The sequence below is a fragment of the Anopheles arabiensis genome, chromosome 3, assembly GCF_016920715.1.
Source record: "Anopheles arabiensis isolate DONGOLA chromosome 3, AaraD3, whole genome shotgun sequence".
In the NCBI taxonomy this organism is placed as follows: Eukaryota; Metazoa; Arthropoda; class Insecta; order Diptera; family Culicidae; genus Anopheles; species Anopheles arabiensis.
Window position 1 is genome coordinate 84,914,599 of NC_053518.1, and position 15,425 is coordinate 84,930,023.

Sequence of the window (15,425 nt, forward strand, 5' to 3'; positions counted from 1 at the left end):
ACGGTGATCCATCAGCTCACTAATTTATTTCCTCCCTAGTTTTTGTGTGCCAATTTACAAAAAAAAAAGCGAAAGCATTTTACCCTAAAAACAATGAACGTAAAGCACAGAGAGAGAGGATGAAGAAGAGAAAGATATAGTACACTAATCCTTCAAATTAAGGTGCCACATTACAGAAGTTCATAACAAATCGGTACGCCACCGTCCAAATGCCGTTCGGTTGTAATTTCTTTAAAACCAACCATATTTCATCCCCTTTTTGTCCTTTTTTTCCTTCGTCTGTTTGTCTTATGATGATTGTGTTTTGCAGGCAAATTTTGGCTTTTGAACGGTGGAATGGAAAGATTTTGTTAATTTATTTTTCTCTCCGCGGGACCCGGCAGTTCTTACTCGCACTAGACTTCAACCGAACGCACCAGTGATGCTGCTAGTGTTGCGTTCTTTGTTCTCTTTAACTTTTCTCCCTTTTAGGCAATAATTTCCTTTGAAAAGCGTGCGTAAAGGATGTGCGAGTGTAAATTAAAATTTTGTTAAGAAAAATGTACCATCACGCGAATAAGCGATGGAAAATACAAGGGGGAAAAACAAGAACTCTTCCGCACAAAAAGACGCCATAAAACAGCTCGAAAGTGAAATGAACATTTTTACCCCAAACACTCGCGGGGAAAGGGGACCCTGGACCGTGCGCTCATCGACAGTAAAAACCTGCCCCGGCATGCAAAACCCCGCTAGCGTGATGTGCGCTATCTACTTGGGTGAAAAATCACAAAGCATGCAATAAATCCTAGGCGCACCAAAAATTACATTACACATCGGGCGCCTCTACACCCCGTCCGTCAGACAATTACAAGGGGTTAATGCCTGACGGTGGAACAAACTGTGCAGAGACAAACTGACGAGAGAGTGGAAAAGAACACAAACACACACACACAGCGTGAGACACCACGGAATCGACCGTCATCTCGCGTGACACGCTTAAAAGGGCCCGATATGGATCGTCAGCGCCTACACTTAACTCTGCGGAGGGAAAAAAAACTGGCTACTACGGTTGGCAAATGAATGAAAGGAAAAAAAACGCGTCACACATAGAGACACCACTCACACCTAGAGAAGCCGTCTATCCCCGCAGTACCGAGCCGTACCGAGAGCCGAGGGGGTGAACCGTTGCTAAAGGATGAGGGTATAAAAAAAATTTGCATAATGTAACCCCCTCATTTTTTTCTGCTTTGTGAGTTGCTCTATTCCCGAGCCTTGCACCAGCTGCCTTTGGCCATGTGCCGTCGTGTGCTTCATTGCCTCGCGAATTGCCCCGCGTTTTGCTATTACGTTCCCATTACTGGCACCCCTTCGTCGCCGTGCGGTGCGCGGTGTGTTTTCATTTCATTTTTACTTTCTATCCCGGTTCGGTCGTTTCATTTCTGTTTTTGTGTGAGTGTGTATGGTTAACTCTGTGCCAGAAGGGAGAGTAGGGTCGAAGTCCTGTATCCTTTATGCCCTAGATGAGATGCAAATAAATTTTTGAAAGATCGCTTAAAACACCGAAACGATCTTATTATGCGCGAAAGGGGTTTTCTGGGGAGGAGAGAGCACCACAACACGTGGCATTCGTTCTTTTGGGAATGGTTGAGTCGAGCTTCCGTTCGTATTACTTCGGCCGTACTTTGGCAGGATGAGTGGGTGTCGGTGTGTCGTTGTGCCTTATCATATTTCAATCATAAACCGAAACCATAGTAGTTGGTGTATATTTGTAAGGGCAGAAGCGTTGTATGGGCTGTTTCTACTTCAAAGAGACTTTTTTGTATGAACATTAAGTAAGCAACTGTAACAAATATTCATACAAAAATCCACAATTGCTACACAATTGCATACATTTAGGCGTAGAAAACAATTTTGATTACAGGAGACGACAATTCGCTGATACGACGATATTGATTTTGACCGTTTAAAGCTATTATTTAGAAGAAATTGAGGGATTTATGTTTAAAATATCTTCTTTAATCTCATTTATGAAGATTCTCCAGCTACCCAAACTGGAATATTCATATCGTCTAAACGACTTATTAATACATTAGCGAACATGTTTTAGTTATTTTAACTATTTAATTTTAATTTTACAGGACAGGAGGAGAGGAATTTCGACAATGCAACTTCGGTTATAAACTATATACTGACATATATAAGACATACGACTTTTTCGACTTGCTTTGGAACATTTTTGCTTTGAAACATTTTTTCAGTCCCAAATATCATATCTAAATAAGAAAATGATTTTTGCTTTCATTACATCCACAATTTCAACTGCATACAAACACACACTGATGTAATTCCTTTTTAAATAACTCAATAACTCAATATAATTTAATTCGTTTTTCTATTCAGTTTTTAACGATTTAGACGATTTTTTTCAGTTTGTAACGATTCATACATTGACCAACAAAATACAAGTTTAAAATACAAAACAATACAAGAATCGCTCAAGATGTATAACTAACGCAATTTAGGTTTAAACAAAACTAGTACAAATAAGCAAAACAATAATTATATTGCATACTTTTAGGCGTTTTCAATGCCGCCACGTTTTTGATTCAATATATTGAGCAAGAATGTTAATCTGTCAAGATTCAGTGATATAGATGCTTAAGATTCAGCGTAGATATCATTTGAAACCTTCACAGATTTATTCTGTTATAAATACATCAAATGGGTAGGGATATTAAGCGCAAAACAACAAAATAAATTGTGTAATAAACCATCAAACACTCATTTATGTGTCCATTCTTGCTATAAATGGCTTACACTATCGAACTAGAACGAATGTCGAAGCTTTTGTCGTCCCCACACATACCAAAACCATGCAATTGTATGATGCAACTAAGCATCATTTGATCTGAGTCGCTCTTATCGGGACGTTGCCACCTCTTCAACCTTACACGTTGTTTTTATGTCTCCATTTCGGGGTCACTTTACAACTGTCTGTTTTGGTCATGAAAACCACATACCCATACGCGTCCATCCGTCCAAAGCCAGATTCATGGCAGATCTCACCTTACCTAAGCACAATTTTCATACCGTATAAAATCCACCACACGTACACCACGCTCGCTTCGTCGGTTGATGTAAAATCAAACAGTTCATAACTCCGCCACCAATTGAGCAACTTTTATACGAGCCATTTAAATATTTTACGATACGCACCAGCACATATACCGGCTCGTTTGCAGCGTTCGATGTTAGTACACGAATGTCGGATTTATTTCATACCTGGTCCTGGGGAGCTCTCCAAGGAGCAACATTGCATCAGCAAATTATCATACCGCACCGTCGTATTCGATCGAAAAATTCCTAAACCTCATAACCTTCAACAATGAACACCAACCATCCACTAACCAGCATTATCCAGTTTCTCTCTTTGGAACACAGTCTTGTGCACTACGCAAAACAAACGATGCAGGTATAGGACACAATTTGAAAGGCATCGCACACGTGGTATTTGCGCTTCAATGTCACCACGAGTTGCCAACCTATCTAGCGTCAAAAAAATCGCGATTCAGTGTGCTGATCGGTGCGGAAAACGCGCCCAAATGTGTGATACAAGCGCGCGTGTAGCGTAACACCTTTCCCTTTTTCTCGGAGAAAGCAAGCGTAAGACTTACTTTCAATGGCCTTCGCGAGTACAGCGATGATTTCCCCCGAGGAATCGTCTGCTAGCCGTTAGGCAAGTGAAACAGCATTAGTCCGTTATTGCTAACCGGAATGACAACCATCGAAAACGACGGAATCCTTCACGTCCAACTTCAAGGGTCCACAGCAGCTTCTCTACTTTCGCTGGCTGTTGCTCACCAAGTCCGCTGGGAACCGTTCGAAACCGGACGGACCCATATCGACGGTGACAGCGGTAAGCACTCGCGAGAAAATCCCGCCCTTCCGCTTTCCTCATATGGCACGGCACAGAGCACACATCGCACATACAACTCGGTCTCGGTTTGATGATGCTGTCAATAAGTCAGAATTAACGCCCTCTTTATATGCATACTTTTCGGGCGTTTCAAACGACACGGCGAGCATAAGGAGGGGGAATGCAAACGCACTCGACGAAAAGGACCAACGTGAAACCCCTAGCCGAGCGTTGACGTGGGCTCTGGGTCAGATATACTCCGCGTGAAAGTGGCCCGTATGAGCGATTTGGGGTGAACGCTGTTTGTCGATTGCGTCGTATTTGCCAAATTGAGCTAATATTGCGGTTTTGATCTGCAATCAGTTCGGTATTTTTCGCACTCTACGGGCACCAATGTGTGTTTTTTTTTTAATTAAAAAAAATCAGTAGCTTTTTAATTTAAAATAAATGTCACCATCAAGTATTGCTTATTAAAACAATCAGAAACAATAATTTTACTGTAAACCCGCTTCTTCTCATGATTCTCATGGATTCGTCCCTATTTCTCCAACTTTCTGTTTCAAATCTAGTTAGCATTGATCTGTCAACAGGACAGACTCAAAAGCTCATTAAAAAGTGAAAGGTGACCGATAAAACACAGTTTCATCTGGGGCTCAAACTAACAAACAAAAGAACCCAAAAAATCACCAAAACAATATTAATTTCTTGATTTTTCATTTGTTTGTGCCAAAAAACTGCTAAAAACTGTGCTGTTGCGATTTGATTGCCTTCTTGCAGGGGTAAAAAGGTGGACACAGCAGGGACGGGCTGCCCAAAGCTGTCAAACTTTTTATCGACTACACACACACACACACGCACAAATGACACACCATTGTTCTAGCTGTCCTGTTAACCGCACAAACCTGTCAGCAACTCACGTCACCTTCGGTTGGGCATACGCAGCAGCACCGTTCGGTCCCTTCGGTGGAAGTTCATTAGACCGCATTCAATTGATGCGTGTTCGATGGCCAGCCCATCAGTAACGAGCACTTATCGCGGTGGACAGAAATTACCATTGTTGCCAACCCAACTTGCTGACAGGTTTCTCCCCCCTCCTCACGCCTTTAAAATGGGCCACCGCCTCAAAAATGGCCAGATAAAAACGGACACGAGTGCTCCCGCTAGTGTTTACTTGGACGCCCCCGTTGGCTGGAGGAAGAATTATAATAAATTCGCTCGCACTCGCAAAACGACCCACACACTTTTGTTTAGCCATTTAAATGGCATTTTAAGCTGTGTGTGTGTGCCCATGCCCAAATGGGAGGAAGTGAATGATAAAAAGCAAATTTTCTCTGCACTCAAATCCTTGGCTGAGCCTTCCCGGTGTGCTAGTGAAGAGATATTAAAATTTAAATTTTCATTAAAATATCCTACACCACTCTCTTCCGCGTCGCTCCTGCTCACCTGTACACTCTCTGGTAGCCCCCGAATGGTTCCACCATTCCATTGACGGTCCATTTGATACCTTTTTACCGGTGGCCGTACACCACACCAAACGATTAGGACCGACCTGTGCGCCGGGGCTCCCGTCCCATTCCCGTAGGCGATTATCCTTGACAAAGAGCGGCAAACGGCACTTTCGGAGATGTTTGATCTAGAGTGAATGAGTATATCCTGTGTGTGTGTCCTGTCCTGTACCGTGGGGCGCGTTGCGACGCACGCGAACAAAAAAAGTGAAACAAAAACCGACCGAAAATGGGACCATTTAAGCGAATGACTCTGCTCCACTTCAATATTCACGGCTGCTGAGAAGCCCATCAACGGCGGCCGTGGACGGTTTGATGGGAACGGGCGCGCACGTTAAAAAGCAACAATTAATATCGTTAAATTTCTCAAATTACCGCACAAACGCACCTTGCACAAACACACTCGACACATTTTCTTTTTTTTTTTTTTTGCAGGGCGGGCAGATTTTGGGAGTGATTTTTCGGCACCGAGCGGTCCAAGCCGGGCACTTGGACCTGCCCTGTCTTGGACTGGTTGGGGGGGGGGGGAAGTGGGGGAAATTGTTTGCATTTTTATAGATAGCCCAATATCCGTTTACGGTAACATGGCTGGCGCGCGTATTACGCCACGCGCCCTTAAGGAAAGATTTTGGCTTTGCGATTTTTTCTCTATCACTTGCCTTCATACTTTGGTCACTTTGTTTTTATTTTACCGTACACTTATTAAATTACACTCATTAATTATGTTGTTTTCCGGCGCCGCTTAACAGCACTCTGTTTGGGAAGGAGTGTTTTTTTGGTGTTGTTTTTGTATCATGAGAGATGTTGTTTTTGAGTGCATGTTTTTTGGTTTCGTTAATGGTGAATCTTTCTGTCGAAAACTGAAGTCGGAGAAAAGATTAAAAAAAACACGTATTTAATGGCTTATCTCAAATTCTATTAAACATTTTATTGCATGTTTATGCACCTCGGTGCATTAAACCGTAAAAGTAGCATAGCTTCACATTTCCATCCCATTATTAAACTTAAAATTTGCTTTTTTATATTCCAAAAACGCTGAAACAGTTGGCTGATTAATTTAAAAGTAAGATACAGCTTTGAATGCATAGAGATTTGAAATTAGAGTATCAAAATCAAAGAAGTGTTGCTATAAATTTCAATAATACGTTTTGTTTAGACAAGCTTTTCCGTATTTTCTTTGATTTGTGCTATGTAACACTACTTGAAAGACTTGCTTTTTTATAGCCCCGAACATAAAATGACCTTTTTCTAATTCCAAATAAAATGCGACAGAATATTAACGGTTCAACCTGATCATACAACCTTCCATTATTCTCGTTTGTTCACCTAAATATCCTTACAGTAATGCTTTAACTTCTTCCAAGAAGAATAAATTTACCCGTGTACGCCCACCGCCCTACATATAGGCAAAAAAGGTTAAAAGGTACTTTCCAACAACACAACAGTGTGTCATCATCGTCAAACGGATGGACACTGTCACATCGCTGCTTCTGGTCGTGATGTGTCCAAAAGGACGCAATTCGCACGTTTTTGACAATTGCACGCACACACACACATGGTTCACATTCAATCGTTTGAAAAGGGGGAACACGCAACAGGAAGCCGGAACCCAGAAAAAAACCCACAAAAAAAGGGAAAATATTAACCCAAAGAGGAAAATATTAACCAGCAGGACGACGGACAGCAGGGAAACATATTTCCAACAAAAAAAATTTCCATTCGCACAAATGTCCGTTGCAAAGATCAACTGTCGTTTGATGGCGTTGGACATGGGGACATGGTGGCAGGGAGAAACCCCACTCTCGGCCAGAGAGGATTATCCTTCGACCCAAGGATCGATTGTATGCCTCGCACTCGTACACACGTATATGCATGTGTGAAAGCAATCGAATCGCCTCCATTTCGAGAAGGATTTCAATGACCGAATGAAAAGGACACTGCGGCAACCGGAGGAGATTTGCTTTCTTCTGCAACCCCTCTTCCTCGGACGGTAGGCTCTGGATTTGCCTACCGTCCTTTCTGTTATCGGGTAAAAACTTTCAAATCATCCTACCACACATTCGCCCGGAAGGAAGCAACAGAAAAAGGGATTCTCACTCATGTGCCATGCTACCACCCGGTCGGTAATTTGGGGAGGAACAGGGTAGGAAAAGAGCGGTGATGTTCTACCGCTTGCGGCAGTTTAACTCACTTCAAGGAGGACAAGGATCAAGAGCGGATGATGTCCTATAAGGAGGAGAGAAAAATTGAATTTGATTTGGTTTTGATTTGATGACAATCGATTCAGTGATTTAGCGCCAGAAGTTCATGCAAACACATCTGTTTGTCAAAAGGATTTTTTTTATTATTATTTTGCTTGTGTCATCTCCCGGAACGATGCACGCTGGAAGAAGGTCGGGGCTAGGCTTTCTCAGGGACGGCTTCCCGGAGATGTTTCAGACACCCTTCAGGTCAGTCGATCCAGTGGCAAACGATAAGCATCAAGTGGCGAATTATACTCGTACGCTTTGTGTATGAATTGCTAGCCCTCCGGGGCCGATAGTGGGCAACAAAAAAGTGGACCGATTTGACCGGTAGTTTGCATGTCCTTGCATCCGAATTGGGTACTAACGCCACTTGAGGTTAATTGTATCGGAAGCGATGCGCAACGGACGGTAATCCCGGCTTTCATTTGCACCCCCGGGCTTGCGGTAGTATCACATATCGCGAGGTTCGATCGCAGATATTGCCGTACGGTATTATGCAAAATCGTGAGAAGTAGATAAAATCTTTTGCCGTTTATGTACCGGTGTGTTTTGTTATTATTATTATTATTGATTTTGGACATCCCTTTTGCCTCGAAAACTTTCTTGTACATTACCAACTCCGCAAGCCACTTGGTGTAAACTTCTAATATAAGTTGTCTTCCGATTTAGAGTAAGCTCTGGAAGCACCAAAACATTCGATGAACGACTTCAATGTAAGATTGCAAGTAAAAATAATTTGGGAATAGACCCTATCGAATATACTCAGTTTTCTGTCAATACCATAGACCACACCATAGTAGCATAGACACCTCAGAGGTATAGACTCTAGACAATATACGCAATCTTCTGTCAATACATTGCAACAATCGTAATTCTAGAACAACAGTCCTCTATCAATAGTTTGGATTAATCGTGAGTTTAGGACCACATGCAACCTCAGAGGTAAAGAGGCCCTGTCCAAAAACAACAATTTCTTCTACCATGTTGGTCAAGCGCTGTGTTCTGCTACGTCATTTCTTTCCAATGATACCCGACAACAGCCGAAGACAACGACTGTGAACGGGAATGATAACAAGTGACTGCATTGGAACAAGATTTAAATATATGCAGTAATAATGATAAATTCCAATAAGAATATTATTTAAAGTCCTTTGCACTTCAGTTTCCTCCGAAACAATTCCATAGTCACATCCCAAACAGAAATGACATTTTGAACGAAAACGCTTCATGGCCTGAATCTCATTAACGCCACAGGAAACACCACCTAACCTCAATCGACAGCCCACTTTGAGGTCAAATGGCACTTCCAATGCCGTATGACATAATTATGATAATGTTTAATTCATCGTTAAAATCTCCATCCCACAGCTTACCCCCACCACCACACTCGTCGGCATTACCGGCGCGTCACGCTGCATAAGGATCATCGTTTTCAAAATTTGCACCTCACCACCGGACCAAGCACCCGGAGGTGGAGGGCAAGCAAATCCTATGGCTAAATGAAATTATTTATTCGAAATTAATAAAATTCATTGCCCGCCTATCCGCTCAGCTCATCCAGCCGACGTTACCGACGTGGTACGGTGGGTGAAGGACGGTGTTAATTATCATCCCATTAAACCGTCGAAAGAAATTTCACTCCAAACTCCAAACGCCAACGTGCGATAGATAATGAATGTGGTGCTTTAGAGTCGTGCTATCTCGCCAGGTAGGTGCGTCAGAAAGAGATGGAGCATTGTGAGTGTGTGTGTGTTTTTTCGGTTTTGTTTCAAGAAGGCATGTTTATGAAATTTTGCACAAACATTCCCAGGGCCCGAACGATGATGTGCGTCCGGACGTTTCGTTCCTTGTCCAAGCAATTATAGCGCCGGGGCGCACATCAAACGCACACAGGCACACAGGTGGTGGGAGGAAGGAGGGGCTGGGAGGCGAAAAAAATAAGTAAACAATTTTGGTGTATTAATTTCTCATCGCATTTCGAAAAATTTGCACATCACGTTCCATCAGTCCGGTGGTCGGGAATGTTTGCCAGAGAGGTATGTTTGCTATCCGGAACAGGAAATTTGTATGATTCGTTTTTTTTTTCGTCTCCCACGTTCCGCCAATTTAATGACTTTGGTGGTGGGGGTGGAGGGAGGAAATTAGAAGAAAGCACGTCAAACATTTTTAATGAGGTCTCAGCACAAACGATGTGACGATCATGCATCGTAAACGTTCGGTGCTCGTTTACTGAAATTAGCATCAATCAGTTGGAAATTATTAACAAGTTGTTTCTACTTATTGATGATGCTGGTGGAGAATTTGTCTTAATGTGGTCTTCATGGAGTTCAAAGTAACTCTTATTTAAATAAAAAAAATCTTATTGGTAGAATCTGGTACAACTACTAGGTTAATTTTCCAATTGTGGTACTCTTAAGGGAACAGCCAACGTATTTCATATGTTTGAGTTGGATAAAACCAAAATATGCATGTTACGTGTGTCTAGTATACATCATCATTGATTAAAAGATACTTTTTACATCTTATTCCAAGCAGATGAAAATGATGAATAATGGCAAGAAACACTGAGGTTTAAAACCTATTAAAAAATCCAATCCAATAACAAACAACTCAAATTTCAATGATTGCACACTTTATATCCAATTATTACACACTTTCTCCATATCCAATTATTACACACTATTCCAATTACAACACACTAAAGAAAAACGAAAAAGAGCCTTGAAATGTATTTTTCTGCAGAACAGTGTTTAGGACAATACGAAACGCTGTTGCATTACACGTTTGTCCACGGTTCAAGCCTAAGCTTCAACTAACTGGGCTATGCAATCAAATAGGACCGAAGTATATTTGTTCCAATAATTGAATTGTGGTCTAAAATAAGTGTTTTTTTTTTATTCAAATTTATTAATACTCTATCGTGAGAAATGATATATTTGTTTGATTTCAATCAAAATACTCAGTTTAAGTGATTCTTCTTCTTCATTGGCTCAACAACCGTTGTCGGTCAAGGCCTGTCTGTACCCACTGGTGAAGTGAGCTTGGCTTTCTTTGACTTTTTGTTACCATAGCAGGATAGTCAGTCCTACGTATGGGGGCACGGTCTATTCGGGGCTTGAACCCATGACGGGCATATTGTTAAGTGATTCACATGGTGAAATAAACCTTATTTTGTAATACACAACTCTTAGCAGTTTAGCTAAGAAATTCATTTTGATTGAAATCAGTCATTAGATTGAAATCAGGTGAAATGTAACAATTTATACGCAGTGTGCAACAATTAGGAAGTGTGCATTAATTAGCAACTTATCCTAACTATGTGTGATTTACTTCATTCAATACAAATGGAGGTCCTAACCACATTAGGATTCCTAAAAGTGTATCACTTTCAAAGAACCTTAACACAGCAACAAATCAGAAATCATTGAAAATGTTCATCTTTCGTTTAAAATTTTGTTTGACACTATAAAGATTATACTGTCCTAGGGCCAGATGCTGTTGTACTAGTTGTACTGGCTTACCCTACTACAACCACTAAGAGAACAACGCGTAAAGAAAAAAAAGAAATATAAGGCATTCAAAAAAAAATAAAAGCAAATACAAAGAAAGTTCCTTGAGAGTTGGTTCCAAAGAAGCCGTACATAAAATTGTATATTGACATCAATTAGAGAAGAGGAAATCCCTTCTAGAAATACTGAAGATAAATTATACGGAGGTTCAATTGACTCTTTCTTAAAACATTTGAAAATTAATCCATTTTAAAAGCAAAGAAAAACTGATAATTTTCCTTTTCCCTAGCTTCCCCTTTCGATGCTTTGTGTTCAGTGTGTACTTTCCTCACCCGAAACGCCGTCATGCTGTACTTAATTAGATTAAAATTATTTCTCACTTCCGACCCTTATTTCAAGCAACGCATTCCAACCGACCGCCAATGTCACCATTTTCGAACCAATTCTACACTGCGTCACTGTGCCACTGGCCCCAAAACGTCCAATCGACAGCATTGGTGAGCGCGCGCACACACCCCCCCATCCATCGGAACGCTGCATTCGTTCGCGATGCTACTGGTAGGCGTCGTAAAATCACCCTTCTGCTGGAGGAGTTTGCCCACCACGCGTACTTTACGCGAACGGTCAGTAACCGTGAAGGACACTGTAAAAGCGGGAGACCCACCGCGGCGGCGGCTCGCGATGGGATGTTTTCTAACAATCCAATTTTACCTTCCACCGACACTGAAAACCCGCTCCAAGAAAAAAAAAGAGAGAGAGAGAGGGCAAGAGAGAGAAGGCGCGAGCATATAAAATGAAAGTATACCGTTCCCTTTATATGGCTTCCTAAGGCGAGGGAAGGGAGTTTTGTTGGAGAAACGAAAGAAAAAAAGACCGAAGCACATAGCCCGCGGCTACTCACGGCCAGAGTCAAAGCGTGGAAATGAAGAGTATTTTTACTCGTTTTTTTTTTTTTAATTTTTTTAGTACAAAAAAGTAAAGGGAAAAGTGAAAGTGAAAGCTTGTCCTTGGATGCAGAATGGTGAGTGGTCGACAGTGCGGACGGTAAGAACTTTATCGAGTGCCCGCAGCATGAATCTCTTTTGGAAAGGATCGTTAGATTAGAGCTCCAATAAAATTTGGTTTTGTATATGTAAGTCTGTCGCTTTCATACAACTGAAAATATATATACAACTACACAAGAAAGATTTCTTATACTGCGCGAAACTCTTTCAACACTTGAACATTGGTTTGATAAAACCTGTTAAATTAACATAAGATCAGTTTTTGAAGGATCGAAAGAAAATGTTATATAGAATATTCAAAAATGATTAGATTATTAGATTTAAACTATTCCTAAATAACAAACATTAAAAAACATACCTCTCACATAACTTTCCAACTCGCCCACTGCCCTAGCAAACGGGTCAAATAGCAATTTCCTCTACGAGAAGATCTGCTTGAACACGCGGGGGGGAAACACGCACCACTTTTATGTAGCGCCTATTTCTGCGCCCTTTCGTGCACCATCAGCACACGGAGAAGAAACCTAAAAACATAGAAAAATGGAGAAAAATTAAAATGAAGATTTACACAGAGCAAAAAAAAATCAAAAGCAGAAAAGAAAGAGTCGGAAGATATACTCTTCTGAGGAACAGAATAAATAAAAAATGCATAAAAGAACAGAAAAGGAGGAAACAAAAACGAACGCGAACAGAACGGAAGCCCAGAGCAAACGGCGATAAAATTAAAACCCAAAGTACACAACTTTTGTTGTCTCCCCACCCCAACCGTTTGCGATTCGCGTCGAGGTTCCAGGGCGACAGAGTTTCGCTTCGGCGTTCTTACTCCTCCTGCACTCCTTCTTTGCCTTTGCCTGGGGATGCTCCACTCTGTGTTCGGTGTTCTGTAGAGATGCTAAAACACAAGAGGGAAGGGTAGAAAGGGGATTCCTTAAGAGAAACGCGACACTTACCTCCATCCCCACGTTCTCTGTCCAGCAGCGACAATGGGGTCCAGCGCGAACGCGAAGAATCTTCTTCTTGTTTAATTCCTACGTGCTCAAGGCAAGCGTACGAGGGTGAAGCCAAAATTCAACCCACTCTCGTGAAGAGCAGGATGTTTGTCGTCCGGTTTGGGGCGTTGATTACGGGCAGCTAAGATTTCATAGCTAGCTAGGATTTGCTTACTGTTACTCGTATTCTTCAACGAGCACACGTTCGTTTACACCGCACAGCCCTCTCACGCAGATCAAGGTTTAACCCTCTCCAGATATGATTTCCAGAACGATTCCAAAGACTCCGATTACCAAGAATGTTTCACACAAAAGAACGACACACACACATAAACAGAAAAACGCTATAATGTATATAAAGTGTATCCGGTTCGACCTGAACGAATGATCTTGTGGCCTTTGTTTGTTTACATCTATGGCATTCCACAACTGGAGGTTCGTTTACAATTTTATCGAATTTTATCACTAAATTCACAGTGCTAGAAATAATTTCACGCCATATGCGACAAAACCGCACGCGCTGGAGCACTGCCCGTGCCGTGAGTGAATTACATTACTCCAGCAATACTTTCCTGAGTTGATGTTTTTCTTATCTGTCAGTGCGATCGTTGCTGTATCGGTGATCAACTGTCAAATGGTGTAGTTTTGACCCAACCTGAGCTTTGGAGAGCAAGCAAAAGCGCGTTGTCTGGCAATTACAAGATGCACTTCTACCTCCGATTCAAGGTAGCTAGTGCACGTTGCTGTGCTGCGTGAAAAGTGCATTACATGCGTAAACTTGCGTTCCTCCTACTGAGTAAGTGCATGCGTAAAAGTGTGGCGTAAATTTCCCACCGGAAAGGTAAGTGCTGCAAGGATGCGCTTATGATCGTTCCACGCTTGTGATGTTGTTTCTTTGTCTTCCCGCCGGCAGCTATCGACAAGTGGTGCTGCACGAACAGTTGCTGTGAATTGCCGGTGTGACCTCACCGTGGTGTGTGAAATTGGTCCATTCAAAACTGTGCGAAACTCAAAAGTGTTTGCGCAAATTGCCTACCAGCAGAGTAAGTACGGCATAATATACTCCTGCGATCGTTCGAGTGTTTGTGATTGATTTTTGTTGTGTTTTCTTTCTCGTCTCCAGATCTGTTTTAGTTGAGCATTAGCTGCCAAGATTCAAGCGTAATGGATGATTTTTCAAGCGAACCGGACGCCAGCAGCGACGATTCAAGCAATCAAGCAGAAACCGCCGAAGCGTCCGGCAACTACAACAACATCCAGGAGCTCGATCCAACCGATTTGGATCACGCTGAGCAAGATGAGGAATGTTTTGCCACCGGCGATCCGGAGGTGCCCTTCGAAATGTGCCGACAGTGTGGTGCGTACTGTCTCGACCCAACAGACGAAGGGCAGCGGCAAATTCATCACGCGCACTGCTCTTTGGAACACCAGCTTAGAAACGACCATTTGCTTGAGCTCGATATTTCCCGCGACAAAACGTGCTACATTTGTCTGGAAGTGGTGATGAAGAAGGCGGCCCGGAAGCGACGGTTCGGCATACTGCCGAACTGTAGCCACACCTTCTGCCTAAGCTGCATCCGGCTGTGGCGCAAATCCGATGAGGATAGGGTTAGGCGCGCCTGCCCGGTGTGCCGAGTCCGGTCCAACTTTGTCTTCCCCAGCTACTTTTGGATCGAGGACGAGGCAGCGAAGCAGCAAGTTATCCAGGACTATAAACACGGTTGCAGCCTGACGGATTGCAAACACTTCGGCAAGGGTACCGGAGTTTGTCCGTTTGGTTGGAAATGTTTCTACCGTCATGCACTTCCGTCCGGCGAGCTGGTCGCTAAAAGCAAACCGAACCGTAAAGCCAGACGGAAGCGGGCTGCTGCTGAACCGGAAGCGTTTGCACCGGCGGGAATGCTTTGGCAGCAGTATGACGACGGCTTATCGTGGGATTAATAGGGCGCCAAGGGATCTACATTCACCGGTCAAAACGGTGTAGGATACAGGAATGATTAGTTTAAACATTTCATTACAATAAAAGTAAATCATTACTGTTACGACGGCGAACGGATCTGTGGGCCACGCGAAGGATGCGGCCTTGTAAGTCAAACCCGCTCGGGTAACAGCGATCTTCTCAACCGTTCGACACCAGTAATCAACCTTCCCGCTAGTTGCTCTCTCAAGTAATTTGAGGAGCCTATGCCGCAGAAGGGGGTGAAGAGGGATGAGAGATTTCTTTCGTGATCCGAATATGCAAAATTAAAAAAGGCGAAGTTTCTTAGAGTTGCAAAA

The 15,425-nt window shown here is 42.6% G+C and overlaps 2 protein-coding genes across 2 annotated transcripts in view; one reads left to right on the top strand and one right to left on the bottom strand.

Annotated features, from left to right (window-relative positions):
- The window catches only part of LOC120900289 (phosphatidylinositol phosphatase PTPRQ), a 190,992-nt gene extending 177,283 nt beyond the window's left edge, over nt 1–13,709 (bottom strand). The window contains exons 1-2 of the mRNA XM_040307087.1: nt 13,110–13,709; nt 12,518–12,683 (exon numbers count right to left, since the gene is read on the bottom strand). The gene's annotated coding sequence lies outside the window, so the exon portion shown is untranslated. The remainder of the gene's footprint in view (nt 1–12,517; nt 12,684–13,109) is intronic.
- A 117-nt stretch (nt 13,710–13,826) lies between these two features.
- LOC120901754 (probable E3 ubiquitin-protein ligase makorin-2) lies at nt 13,827–15,425 on the top strand. The gene is made up of 3 exons (XM_040309980.1): nt 13,827–13,989; nt 14,062–14,191; nt 14,272–15,425. The coding sequence occupies exon 3, from the start codon at nt 14,313–14,315 to the stop codon at nt 15,087–15,089; it is 777 nt and encodes a 258-aa protein (XP_040165914.1). The 5' UTR covers nt 13,827–13,989; nt 14,062–14,191; nt 14,272–14,312; the 3' UTR covers nt 15,090–15,425.